The 14,254-nt window shown below is 41.1% G+C and overlaps 1 protein-coding gene across 1 annotated transcript; it reads left to right on the top strand.

Annotated features, from left to right (window-relative positions):
• Positions 1-44: 44 nt before the first annotated feature.
• On the top strand, positions 45-10,801 carry LSM1 (LSM1 homolog, mRNA degradation associated). Its single transcript, XM_032838057.1, has 4 exons — positions 45-455; positions 5,031-5,099; positions 6,431-6,546; positions 10,282-10,801. The coding sequence occupies exons 1-4, from the start codon at positions 410-412 to the stop codon at positions 10,450-10,452; spliced, it is 402 nt and encodes a 133-aa protein (XP_032693948.1). The 5' UTR covers positions 45-409; the 3' UTR covers positions 10,453-10,801.
• Positions 10,802-14,254: the final 3,453 nt, after the last annotated feature.

Below are 14,254 nucleotides of genomic sequence, written 5' to 3'. Positions count from 1 at the left end.
CCCGGTCCCGCCCCTTCGGCTGAAGGACGGAGTTCCGTGACTCGGAGGTCTGGGAAACAAGAAGACGCGCGGGAGCACCGTGTTTCTTAAAAGGGAGAACACATTTTCCTTACCATCTAGTCAATCTAGATTCCTCTTCCCCTTTTATCAGGGATGGGGAATGGGTGTCCCGGGACCGCACGACAGCCCCGCCTCTTCCTGAGGATGGGCACGTGATACCGGAAGTGGGTGGGAATAATATGGAGGCGTTTCCGGCAGGCCCCGGCTGCTGAAAGCCGGGGCAGACGTGCTGCTCCCGGTCCGGGTTCCTGTCCCCGTCCCGCCCAGGCGGCGACTGTGGTCTGAGAAAGGAGGTGTCGGACGCGCTGGCCCACCGCCGCTGTACACTGCAGCCTTATCTCAGCTCAAAATGAACTATATGCCTGGCACCGCCAGCCTCATAGAGGACATCGACAGTGAGTAGCTCATCTCCTCTGGATGAAGTCTGGGGTGAGATCCTTCCTCCTGGGCGGGTACCTGTTCAAGAGGAGCTTGTAGAATTGAGTCTGGGGCGGGCGGGGGGCTGTTTTTAGCACACTTAAGGGTGTTCGGCTTTGACATCCTCCACGTGAGTGAAGAGCCACAAGACACTCCGTTTGCCTACCTTTTAGCCGACTACCTCTATCCTGCGTCTCGCAGCCTCCACTGGTCCCCGGGCCGATAAGCCACAAGCTGTAGAATTCATTCCTGCTTTGGAGGGACGCGGCTGCTAATACTCAAACTTGAGAGTTGCCCCTCCCCACGTCCACTATCTCCCACCTGCAGTATATCGACGCCTGGTTGTTACTCGTGGATGAATGAGAATACTTAAAGAAATGGTTCATTAAGGAACGAAAATTTTCAGATAACAGCTTTTGGACTTAATTGGCAGTAAACATAGGTTTTATGCCATGTAGCCATTTGCGATGCAGTCTTTAGCACTTTTAGGTTATGATGATAGAGATCACTGCCAGACAAAGATACTGACTTTTCTGGAAAGGCTGAATCACTTCAAACCTATTTTTCTGTTCGACAGTTTTCTTTTACTTGTACTAAGAAGACCTCCCTTTTTCCTGGTCATTGTCCTGAAGAAGCGTTCAGTCCTGTACAAAAGAAAGACTCCTGTCTTTCCTTTTTCTAAACTCTCATCTGTGAATTATTCCTCAAGCAACATTTTCTAATCCTTTTAATCCTGTGGTCTGTCTCATTAACTTCTAATTGCTGTAGAATGGTTTACACAGTTCCAAACAAGTTACAACAATCACAGTTACTATGTCTACAAATTTAAAAAGTGAGTCCCGTGGGGCACCTGGCTGGATCACACAGGGCATGCAGGACTCTTGATCTCTGCATTGTGAGTTCAGCCCTTGGGTGTAGGGATTACTTAAAAATAAAATCCTCTAAAAAATAATAAAAAGCGGGCACCTGGGTGGCCCAGTTGGTTAAGCGGCTGCCTTTGGCTCCGGTTATGATCTCAGGGTCTTGGGATCAAGTCCCACATCTGGTGCCCTGCTATGCAGGAAGTCTGCTTTCCCCTCTCCCTGCTGCTCCCCCTGCTTGTACAGCCTGTCTCTGTGTCAAATACATAAAATCTTTAAAAATAATAGTAATAATAAAAAGCGAGTCTGTGATCATATTCTTTTTCTCATTGTCTGAAATCATTCTTTAAATCCAAATTAATTATTTTGCTATTGAAAGAAAATGTAGTGTGAATTGGACTATATTTGTATATGAATAACAGTTGCACAAGCCCATCTGTAATATGGTTTGTTTTTTGTTTTTTTTTTTTAAGATTTTATTTATTTATTTATTTATTTGACCGGCAGAGATCACAAGTAGGCAGAGAGACAAGCAGAGAGAGAGGAGGAAGCAGGCTCCCTGCTGAGCAGAGAGCCCAATGCGGGGCTCCATCCCAGGACCCTGAGATCATGACCTGAGCCAAAGGCAGAGGCTTTAACCCATTGAGCCAACCAGGCGCCCCATCTGTAATATGTTATGAAATCTTCACTTTTAGTCATCTATGGATGCCATTTTTGCCCCCACCTCTCATTTTATGTATCTGAACTATGTGAGGCCCCTAATACATTCTGCCAGTCTACTAAAAATAATTTTTATTCTCAAACCCTCTAACCACTTCTTTGTAGACTCCAAGACTCCTTTACTGAAAAGTTTGAAACCATTTCTTATGCACCCTTCGCGGTCCCCCCAGCCACACAAACTATTTCCTCTTTTCAGTCTTTTTGCATATTCACCCATCCTCTCATCTGAGTAGGAAGTATTCCTCCCTTTCAGTCTGTGTCCTTTATTACTCTTTCTTCCCACTATTTCTTCCATTAATGCCCTTTTTCTCTCATATCGTCTCTCTCTCCCTGGATCCTTCCCTTCATTCTTGTCCATCCTTCTCGTACTTTTTTCAGTTATGTCTCCTCATCAAACTCCTATCCCGTTTTCATATATTCACTACCAAACCTTTTGAATCCTCTCCATTTTGACTCTACTTCCTGACCATCTATAGTAGACCTCCTCTGTTACTCCCGCAGTCTGAGTTTTGTTGTCATCACACTGCTGAAGCTGCATTCTTAAAACGCAGAAGTTTGATGCATTCTTCTGGGTTCTTCCCTGTCCTCTGCAATATTGCGATACTAGTAACACTGGATTCGTAATTCTGCTTTCTTGACTTCTGCAGCACTGGACTTGCTGATTTTCTCACCTATCCTGCTCACTGTTCCCTAAAATAGGTGGCTCCTTGGGTCCTAACTTTGGTCTGCCTCTTTTTTTAAGATATATTTATTTAAGAGAGCATGTATGGGGTGGGGGCAGAGGGAGAGAGAGAATCCCAAGCAGACTCCCGTCTGAGCACGAAGCTCAATCCCAGGACCCCGAGATCATGATGTGGGGTAAAATCAAGAGCCGGCCACTCAACCAGCTGAGCCACCCAGGTACTCCATGCTTCTTTCTTTAAATCTCTAGGAGAGCTTCATGGAATTTAATAATTATATCACCTGTTCGTGGACTTATCCAAAATTGCTTTCATTCTGACCTCTTTGACATTCCAGTCTTATATTTCCAACTGCTTGTTGGCAGTGACCTGATCAGCACTTCAGAATCACAAATAGCTAATATCTTCCACCTTAAGCTTCTTTTATTGCCAACTTCTGGTACATCATCCACCCTGACATGATGACTCAAAATTCCTACATGTGGGGGCGCCTAGGTCATGCAGTCAGTTAAGCATCTGACTCTTGGTTTCAGCTCAGATCATGATCTCAGGGTCACGAGATAGAGCCATATTGGGCTCCATGCAGAGTCTGCTTAGAATTTCTCTCTCCTTCTACAGTACACGCCCCCACATTTGCGCACTGGCACAAGGTCTTGCTCTCTCTCCAATAAATAAGAAATCTTTAAAAAAATTCCTGCATGTCCTTTACCCATTTCTTCAGCACCCCCCCACACACACACACAGTCACACCCCACCTTTGCAGATTCCCATCACTTAGAACTACACAGTCTTAGGTCATCTGGGTGACTTAGTCGTTTAAAGTCCAACTCTTGGTTTCAGCTCAGGTCATGATCTCAGGGTCCTAGGATGAAATCCCATTGTCTGCATTCGGTGTGGTCTGCTTGAGGATTCTCTCTCTCCCTCTCTCTCTGCCCCTCCCCCTGTGAGTGTGCATGTCCTCTCTTTTTCTCTCTAAGATAAATATATTTTCTAAAAACAGTAGAACTACACAGTCTTAGTTCTCTCAACTCTCCCTTCTCATTGGCCTTAGTGTAGGTTTCCTCTTCATGTCTCACATTCTGCTCTCCCTTTTCTGCCAGTTCAGTCTTCAGTGTTTTCTTGTGAAGTATAATCCAAATTGAACCTGCTTCTGGTACTTTGGGGACTTCATATCCTGTGACTTCCCTTTACACCCCCACCTTTTAGCCAAACATATGGATACATACCTGCCTTTTTTCCCTCTGCTTCCTAAATTACAGATTCCCCTTTCTCCTTCCCCGTCATTCATCCCAGAGCCAAAAATTGTCTTTTAAGGCTCAGCTCAGATACCTCCACCAGCTAGATAATTTCCCTCACATATAATTAAGATTTGCTTTCTTGTTGTATTTAATTATAGTGCAAAGAAGATTATAAATTCCTTCAGGGAAGAATCACTGTCTTATTTCTCTGTTATGTTTCTAGAAAGTACTTTATGCATAGCATTAAAGAAATTAATGAATGAATTTGCTAGCTATTCTTGCAACTGGCTTATTGTCATTCTTCAGTGTCAGCTCAAAGACACCTCTACGGAGAGTTTTCCTCTAGTCACCCTCTCTTCTGTAGCTACCTTCCCTCTCTCTTCATCATGTTATCCTGCTATCTTGTTTATTATTCCATTGTACTAATCACAGTAGGTTGTTCTTGTGTGTTTGTATTTGTGTGTGTGTGTGTTTACTTGTTCACCTTTCTCCACCAGGAATGTAAGTTGATATGGTTGGTAACTTTCTGAGCCTTCTTCTCTACTGTATATCTAAGCCCCAGACCAGCACATTGCTCTCAATAAATATTAATTGAATTTTTGCTCTAACCTACTATCAGCATCCTCATTTACCTGTTGGAGGCATTGTTTTTATTTAAAACCTTCCCTGCTCCCAAAGTGTGAAATAGAAGCTCTTCTATAAGTTGAGAGGAAAATAATTCTAATATTAAGATCATATAGGTCATCTAGACTAAAGTTCTCAATTTGTGTATATAGAAACTGACATGACACTGGGAGGGTTTAACTGCCAACATCAACATCAGGCTTCCAGGCTGCTCACCCAGTCCTTTGCCCACTCTGCCACCACGGGAATCTTACCATCTAAACCACAGGATGCCTTGGTCCTCCCTCTAATTTCCCAGTAAACTGTGCCTTAAATACTTTGGAAGAAGTGGTAGAGCTTAACCTGCTATTAACTTTGTTTTATTGTTAATCCTGTAAACTCACTGAAGCTAACAGTTCTCACTTCTTAAATATTTTTTTTCCTCTCCCCAGAAAAGCATTTGGTCCTGCTTCGAGATGGAAGGACGCTTATAGGTTTTTTAAGAAGCATTGATCAATTTGGTATGTACTAGTTACAGACCTCTCTGTAGTGAAGAGCTGCTGTTGTATGTTTGTGTTATGTCATGTTGAAATTTATTTATCTGCAAATTTTTCAAGTGTCTGGCATAATGGAATACTGTTTGGAGTCATTACATCATTGTTTTTTGTTTTATGATTAGGTGATTCAAAAGCTAATATTTACAAGCTTGTATTTCTAAAACTGGTTTTCACTAGAACATATGATTAGTTTTTTGGACTTTTTTAATTTTCCCCAGTAGAGGGAGCCAAATGATAGACATAAACTCAGCCCACTGAAAAAGCTGCTCTTTTATACATTGGCTGGGGTGCGACTACTTTTGAAAGCAGTTCCTGCACTGAAGGTAATCCCTCCCTTTCCAATGAAAGTTGGGTAGAAGGCATTTCCTGAAGCATTTTTGGGGTCCCAACTTTAAGCTCAAGATTTTACACTTTAGGGATACATCAGACTCAGAGAATCTCAGTCTTTGTTTTGCATCTTGCATTTTTCTATATAGAGATCTATATTTGCTTGTTTCAAGGAACTTCTCAGTTCATATCAACATTTGTTGGACATCTGCTAGTGGATTTCAACATAATTGAAATGCCTAGAGGAATTAGAGAAGATAGCATAGATACTTGGTTTTCTTCAAACAAGACAAATGGTACCAATTTATAAAAGAAAAATAATTATTCTTAAAAGACTGGGGTTCTGAATCTTAAGTCAAGTTTGTCCTTTGGGGGAAAAGTAGCAAATCCTGACTTTATTGTCAGATTACCAGGTATTGTTATCTGACAAGGTAAAAAAAGAGGTTTTTGTGTATCGTAATCGCTGGATACCTGCACTGGATTATGTGAATCCTAAGTACTGAAACAAAGTTAAATCTTTGGTAAATCATCATATATACATACCCACGCAACATAGAAAAACTGCTTTTTGTTTAAAAAAAAAAAGTTTCCATCTCTGCAGTTATTTAGGTTCTAGAGTCTTCCAAGTGCCCTGCCCTTTTATATTTTCTTCTAGTCATGTCAGTATTCACAATCTCACTGATGTAAAGGAATTTAATTTTTGTAACTGATTCCCACCATCATTCATGCATTAGTGAAGCATAATCCCCAATATTCTCTTTTTACAGTTGTTTGGAAGTCTCACAAGTGGTGTGTCTTAATAAAACAGGGGAAGACTATTTAAAATTTTAGCTTTTCCCAGAATTAGAAAGTTTGGAAATCATGTTCAGCAAAATCTTTTCTACTCAAAATAACTGATTATTTGAGTTATGGACCTTTACCCGATAATTTGAACTAAATATCTTTGTTTCTTCCCTGTGCACTTATAGCTAATTTAGTGCTACATCAGACTGTGGAGCGTATTCATGTGGGCAAAAAATACGGTGATATTCCTCGAGGGATTTTTGTGGTCAGAGGAGAAAATGTTGTCCTACTAGGAGAAATAGTAAGTGAAAACCGTTAAGCTGCTGTGGGTCTTGATAATCATATTAGTCAGGTTTCTTTTTGTCTTTTCAAGAAGGAAAAAATATATTTTCCACATGGCACCCAGCTTCTCACAGAAACCACCACATCAGTTTAGGAAAGCTACAGGTATAAAAGGAAAACTACAGAGAATAATTAACTTTGTTTCAGTGCCTCTTGGCATTTTAAACATTTTGATCCCATTAGCAGCAAAGTATCATTGATTTTACCTGATATAGAAGTAGCATACTGTACAAACATGTTCATCAATATATTATTTCTTCTGTCTTTAGTAGTAGAAAGTTGAAAAACTTAATACCAAACAAGAGATGAATAATTCAATAAAGTATGATTTATACACACTGGAATATTTTGCAGTCATTTAAACAATTGGTTATAAGTAGGTTTTCATGACATAGAGCTAATGAGCAATGCTTGGAGGAAAGACACATTGGATATACATCTTGATGTCCTGTTTTTTAAAGAGGAAAGGGAAAGGAAAGAAGGGGGCTGTAGGAGAAAGCTTTCTGTTAACTCCTGAGAATGGAGCTCAGCCTCACTTGGATCCTTAGCTCACAACCAAAGAGGATACCTCAGTATGCCAGGGAGACCAGTTGGCAGGTGAAAAGTTAAGTCTTCTAAAGTGTTTAGGGGTGTGTGTGTGTGTGTGTGTGTGTGTGTGTGTACATACATAACCATGCATGTAAACATATACATTTATTTAGTTATACACACACACACAATTAGAAAACTATATAGCTAATAGAAGTGCTCTGACTTTTTTGGGGCGGGGGGCTTTTTAGGTTTTTATTTTAGTTCCAGTTAGTTAATATACAATAGTTTTTTTGTTGTTTAAGATTTTATTTTCAAGTAATTTCTATACCCAACGTGGGGCTCAGACTCAACCCCAAGATCAAGAATCTCATGCTCCTCCAGCTGAGTCAGCCAGGCGCCCCAGCATACAGTGTTATGTTAGTTTCAGGTGTACAGTATAATGATTCTCAGACATTTTTAAAAGGAGATAAAACTTGATTTCATGTTTTACATAAAATATTTACTTAAAAAGAAAAATACCTTATTAAAACCTTTGGCTTTGCTTCTGATTATTGGGTTTGCCAGGAGTATCAAACTAAAAAATTTTGGTGTTTGCTTTTATCCTTTTCTGTCTTGTTTGTAAAGTTTCCAGTATAGTTTCTTGATATCTAACTGCATCTTAAGTCAGGTTTACAGAAGTCTTTGGAGTGGAGTTGTTTGGTCTGTAGTGACCTTTAACATTAAGTTGTTTGAGAAAATGAGATAATCTGCCAGGGTCCGGTTGGCCTGGAGACCTCTAGCTGAAACACTAGCAATGATGAATCAATACTGTCAGTAACAGCATTGCTACGTGCTGCTATGAAATGGAGGAAATACTTTTTTCTAATTTTTAAAGTGTTTTTGCGATGGATATTTTTGATTCCAGTAGATCATTTTTTGCATGTTTCAGCAGTAGAAGTTGTCATCTCATTGTAATACACAGAGGCTGAAACACAGCACTGTGGTACCATGAGGTGTAGGGAGCGCCGTGAGCAAATGAGTGTAAAGTGCCCTGCCAGTATATGAAGAGGGGCTGATCCATCTCTGGATAGTAAGAGTAGGAGTGATTTTTTTTTTTCCTTTGTTTATGCTTTTCTCAATTTAATTTTCAAAGAGGAAACATGACTTTGCTCTCAGGAGAAAAGATTTAAATTAAAACATTTACACATACTCTGCTTCACTTTTATAGTTGTGGACACCACAAAAATGCTGTGTGTGCCATTGCATCGACACACATGGGCCCTAATCTACATGGTACACATGTAGGTGAGGAGAAGGAGGGAACTTGCACTTGGTCTTGGGAAAGAAAAAGTTTGTGGAGAAAATACTTGTCTCTGTTAATGGTTTGGGTACTGCAGAATTTTTACAGTGGAATCACTAAAGCATTGTGGTTCGGGAGTGCTTATACAGCTGTATGAATAATGGTCAGTGTGATGAAATTAAGTATCAGCCCTAGAGAAACTCATACCCAGAAACCAATTAAGGGCTGTAAACATCTGTTGTTTAGGAAGTCCCTGGATTCTGCCTCAAGGATGGTGATGCACACAGCCTTGGAAATAAGACTGAGTGTTGGGAATTGGCATCATGAGAACCACATGACTAGTTTGATGAGTAACATATTGAAAACTAGGCAGTACACCACGCTAAGAACATTATCTTCCTTTCAGCTGCTACCCATGGATTGTGAGGGTGGATTATTCTTGATTAGATATATTTCACCTGGTTCAGCTAACATTTCAGCCAAGGCAGGATTTGTTTATGTAATTTGTGTGGCTTTCATTCCAACCTCTCTGGTGAAAATCTTCCCCCTGATGTCCCTGCCTGTGGGTTCTGAGGCCTTGACAGCACACGGCGTGTTAGTACCTAGCAGTAGGCTGCAGCGCCTGGAAGGTTTGTGTGTACGTTGATGCCTTCCCAGAATTTTATAATTGAAAATCATAGAGGAAGATAAATAAGAATATCCTATATATATAATCTTTCCATTTTACAGAAACAAGAAGAGTACCGGTATATTCATTTTAAGGAGATTAAGTTGAATCTGGATAGTGAGATCCTTTTATAGCAAGGTTCTGCATTCTAAGATTAGTTACCAGATATTTGTAAGGTGTTCAGATCTAAAAATATTAAGAATAGGGGCACCTGGGTGACTTAGTCGGTTGAGCATCCAACTCTTGATCTCAGCTCAGCTGTTGATGTCAGCGTTGTGAGTTTGAGCCCCACATTGGGCTCTACACTGGGTGTGGAGCCTACATTAAAAAGCATATTATGCCAGAGTATGTGAAAAAATTACAGTTAATATTTGCATTGTAGGATTTTTTTTAAGTCAATATATACATGGGAAAATTAGAAGGCTATTCACCAAAATATTGTTCCATACTGGATTATGGGTAATTAAAAATGTTTTTTTCTGTTTGTCCACTTTCTAAATTTCATGCAGTGAGCATGTATTGTTAGAATAAGAGAAAAAAAATTTTTTTTCAAACCAATATATAGGACATATATTGGAGCCAAACTGGTTTAGTAACCTAATTGGTTTACTGAGGTTTTCTCTAGTAAATTTGCTACCATTAGAGGGGCAAAGAATCTTGCATTATAATTTAAAGACTCCTAGTGAATGGAACAGAGGGGCAGTTTTTTGTCTTTGGGTGGGGGCTTCTTTGAATCAGTGTTCTCTACCTCCTTAGCCACAACTGCCAGAAATTAAGCTGACTTTGATAACGTAAAAATATAAAACTTACATAAAGCCATCTTGGTCTCAGTAACTTCTCTCTTGGATCCTTTGGGGTTGGGGAAAGAGCTGTGTGTGTGTATGTGTATGTATATATATATATATATATATATATATATATGATTATTGTTTAAGAAAAACAATCCTTGAGTAATGTAGGACTTCAGGTAACTTAAAGTTTATGAGACACACTGATACTTCTCCCTGTTACCAAATTCACATAAGTATATGTTCTGGGTGGTGTTGCCAGCCACTCCTGGCAGCCACTCTGTCCCCAGGAGAAGGCTATTTCAGCCCTGTCACAATTATGAAAAATAATAACCCAAGCCCGACCCAGGAATCCATTTGCATAAAGGTCTATAATGTTTTCTATTCTCAGTCGTCAGTTGAGGGTTTTCAACCCTGCTTTTTTTGTAGGACTTGGAAAAGGAGAGTGACACACCCCTCCAGCAAGTGTCTATTGAAGAAATCCTAGAAGAACAAAGGGTAGAACAGCAGACCAAGCTGGAAGCCGAGAAGCTAAAAGTTCAAGCTCTGAAGGATCGGGGTCTCTCCATTCCTCGGGCAGATACTCTTGATGAGTATTAAGTCACCTGCTGGGAGGCTGTTGCTCTTGGGGAGCAGGGGCTGTCACCCAATGAAAGTGACATCTGGTCACCTCACACATTTGACTAGAGACTAGAGTTTTGAAAAGTCCTTTTTATTTTGAATTCTTTCACATGTGCAACATGAAGAAAACACGTGGCTTTTTTTTTTTTCCTTTTTAATGACAAAAATCATTGTTTAAAAAAAAATCAGTGGCAAGGACTCCTTTCACACACCACTGTGGAGCAGGCAACTACTTCTTTATATTGCTCTTCGTGTCCCCAAATTAGCGTTCACAGAAGACAGTCTTCATTTACTTGTAAATAAAATAAAAGTCTCAAAATTTGTGTTATTTCCTAAGTTTGAGTTGTCTCCAGTGAATAGACAAAATTAAGTTTCTGCTCCCAAAGGTATAAGCTGTCCACACACCAGGATTGCTCCCTTCTGTGACAATTCCAAGTTGCTAGTTACTTAGGAAGGAATATTTTCATCCTAAATATCTTGCAGGCGCTCCCCCCTCTCCCCTTTTCATGTTTTGGTCTGGTAAGAAAAACACATTTTCAGGCTTGAGAAAGGAGCTTTCAGTCAAGTTTTGCAGTTACCAATGGCACCAGAAGCCTCCATTTTGAGAATCCACATCACAGCTATATTGGTTGGTCCTGCTTCACCAGCAGGTACTCCAAACTCCGCATGAGATCCAGCACTTAACACAGATGGACAAGACCCGTCACCCACCTTTGAAAAGCATGTGTCTCTTTAATCACAAGAAGATACTGCAGGTCATCAGAATTACATTCGTTTTCCTGAGCAGCACTCTTTCAGAACATCTGACACCTCCCAGGAATTTGGTTCACTGTAGGATCTTGTTTTTTCCAACCTCCTTCAAACAATTCCAAATGCATTAGCAAGAGTTATGGTTTGTGAGGGAAAGGGACCTAATTTTCACAATAGAATTTCCCAGCCTTACAAGGGAAACAAAAGCAAAAATGAACTTTTGGGACTTCATCAAGATAAAGAGCTGCACAGCAAAGGAAACAGTCAACAAAACAAGAGAGGCAACCCACAGAATGGGAGAAGGTATTCACAAACAACACTACAGACAAAGGGCTGATATCCAAGATCTATAAAGAACTCAAACTCAACACCCAAATACATAAGTCAAAAAATGGGCAGAAGACATGAGCAGACACTTCTCCAAAGAAGACATACAAACGGCTAACAGACACATGAAAAGATGTTCATCATCATTAGCCATCAGGGAGATTCAAATCAAAATCACATTGAGAAACCTTACATCATTGGGATGGCAAAAATGGACAAGGCAAGAAACAATGAATGTTGGAGAAGTTGTGGAGAAAGCGAACCCTCTTACACTGTTGGTGGGAATGCAAGTTGGTGCAGCCACTTTGGAAAACAGTGTGGAGTTTCCTCAAAAAATTAAAAATAGAGCTTCCCTATGACCCTGCAATTGCACTACTGGGTATTTACCCCAAAGGTATAGATGTAGTGAAAAGAAGGGCCATCTGTAACCCAATGTTCATAGCACCAATGGCCACAATAACCAAAGTGTGAAAAGAGCTGAGATGCCCTTCAACAGACGAATAGATACAGAAGATGTGGTCCATATATGCAATGGAATAGTACTCAGCCATCGGAAAGGATGGATACCCAGCTTTTCCATCAACATGGATGGGACTGGAGGAGATTATGCTGAGTGAAATAAGTCAAATAGAGAAGGTCAGTTATCATATGGTTTCACTTGTTTGTGGAACATAAGGAATAGCGTGGAGGACATTAGGAGAAGGAAGGGAAAAATGAAGCAGAGAAAATCGGAGTGGGAGACAAACCATGACAGACCAAGGACTCCGGGAAACAAACAGGGTTTTAGAGGGGGGAGGGGTGGGGGGATGGGTGAGCCCGGTGATGGGTATTAAGGAGGGCAGAGATTGCATGGAGCACGGGGTGTTATACGCAAACAATGCATCATGGAACACTACATCAAAAACTAATGATGTACTGTTTGGTGACTAACATAACACAGTAAAAGAAAAAATAAAGGCTTATATATGATCTTCAAAAAAAAATAAATTCCAGCCTTAGTAAGTTTTGATCCTTGCTTTCTCACCTTTGTCACCCAGGCAGCAGCTAAGAATTAGACCCAAAAGGTGAAACTGGACTGCTTGCTTCCTTCCACCATCTCCAGGCTGCTTGGCACAATGGCTTGCCCTCAGCTCTGCCCGGCCCAGCCTTTTTACCGATACTGATATCTGGTGCTTCTCCTGGACCATTGCTGGCACTCTCTTCCATTATTAGATTTTAGACTCCTCAGTTCACACTTTTCTATTATCTTTAACAGTTTCTTCCAATAGTAGTTCCCATAGACTGCTTTCTAGGGAGACATAAGTATGATCTACCAAAGCCCCTTTCCTGTCCATCTTTATTCTAATAAAATTGAGTACAAAAGGATATCTTTTTCTCCTCTAGATGTTCTTTTTCCTTTTCCTTGGCTCGTGACCTTATATTACATGCTCTTAGCTAATTTAAACCACAGCTTTGCAGCACCTGGGGGGCTCAGTTGAGCATCTGCCTTTGGCTCAGGTCATGATCCCACATCAGGCTCTCTGCTCAGTGGGGAGTCTGCTTCTCCCTTCCCCCCCTCCTCTCTCACTCACTCTCAAATAAATAAAGTATCTTTAAATAAACAAATCACAGCCTTCCCCAGCTGTGATAAGCTCCTAACAGGCCCTGGATACTCAGTAGGGCCAGATAGTCTCACAAGGTCCATTGTGCAAGGCTTTTCAGGGGAGCCACGTCCATGTGAATCCCAGACGTATTACACAGAGGTGAAGATGGCTGGAAAGTGGTCTCGTTTTGCTCATGTGAGGAGGGGCTGGCAGGCTCAGGCAGAGACAGTACAGATAGTAGACGCACTGGGCCACCTCTAGTCGCAGCCATGCATGAGCCTCATGATGACACTGCCCAGCTCAAGAGCCAATCCCAGGAATTGTAGCGGGGAGAAAAAACTAGAGGAGAGGCAGTTAACGAACAATTCCACACCTCCATTCTCCCCCAAAACAAGTTAGGCATATCTCCAGATCAGTGGAGCATCTTTCACCTTTCAAAAGGCCTGCTACGCAGGAGACATGAACAGACATTTCTGCAAAGAAGACATCCAGATGGCCAACAGACACATGAAAAAGTGCTCCATATCACTCGGCATCAGGGAAATACAAATCAAAACCACAATGAGATACCACCTCACACCAGTCAGAATGGCTACAATTAACAAGTCCGGAAATGACAGGTGCTGGCGAGGATGCGGAGAAAGGGGAACCCTCCTACACTGTTGGTGGGAATGCAAGCTGGTGCAACCACTCTGGAAAACAGCATGGAGGTTCCTCAAAATGTTGAAAATAGAACTACCCTATGACCCAGCAATTGCACTGCTGGGTATTTACCCTAAAGATACAAACGTAGTGATCCGAAGGGGCACGTGCACCCGAATGTTTATAGCAGCAATGTCTACAATAGCCAAACTATGGAAAGAACCTAGATGTCCATCAACAGACGAATGGATAAAGAAGATGTGGTATATATACACAATGGAATACTATGCAGCCATCAAAAGAAATGAAATTTTGCCATTTGCGACAACGTGGATGGAACTAGAGGGTATCATGCTTAGCGAAATAAGTCAATCAGAGAAAGACAACTATCATATGATCTCCCTGATATGAGAGAGAGGAGATGCAACATGGGGGGTTAAGGGGGTAGGAGAAGAGTAAATGAAGCAAGATGGGATTGG

Source organism: Lontra canadensis, unplaced genomic scaffold, assembly GCF_010015895.1.
Source record: "Lontra canadensis isolate GAN:19392208 unplaced genomic scaffold, GSC_riverotter_1.0 scaffold101, whole genome shotgun sequence".
Lineage (NCBI taxonomy): Eukaryota > Metazoa > Chordata > Mammalia > Carnivora > Mustelidae > Lontra > Lontra canadensis.
The sequence above is the reverse complement of the archived record's forward strand: the minus strand, read 5'-3'. Positions and strand labels throughout refer to the sequence as shown.

Bases quoted from the DNA above. Each gene is read 5' to 3' on its own strand.
- LSM1 (XM_032838057.1), top strand. From the start codon at position 410: ATGAACTATATGCCTGGCACCGCCAGCCTCATAGAGGACATCGACA. The intron at 5,100-6,430 runs GTATGTACTAGT...GTGCACTTATAG, and splicing joins AAGAAGCATTGATCAATTTG to CTAATTTAGTGCTACATCAG. The intron at 6,547-10,281 runs GTAAGTGAAAAC...CTTTTTTTGTAG, and splicing joins TTGTCCTACTAGGAGAAATA to GACTTGGAAAAGGAGAGTGA.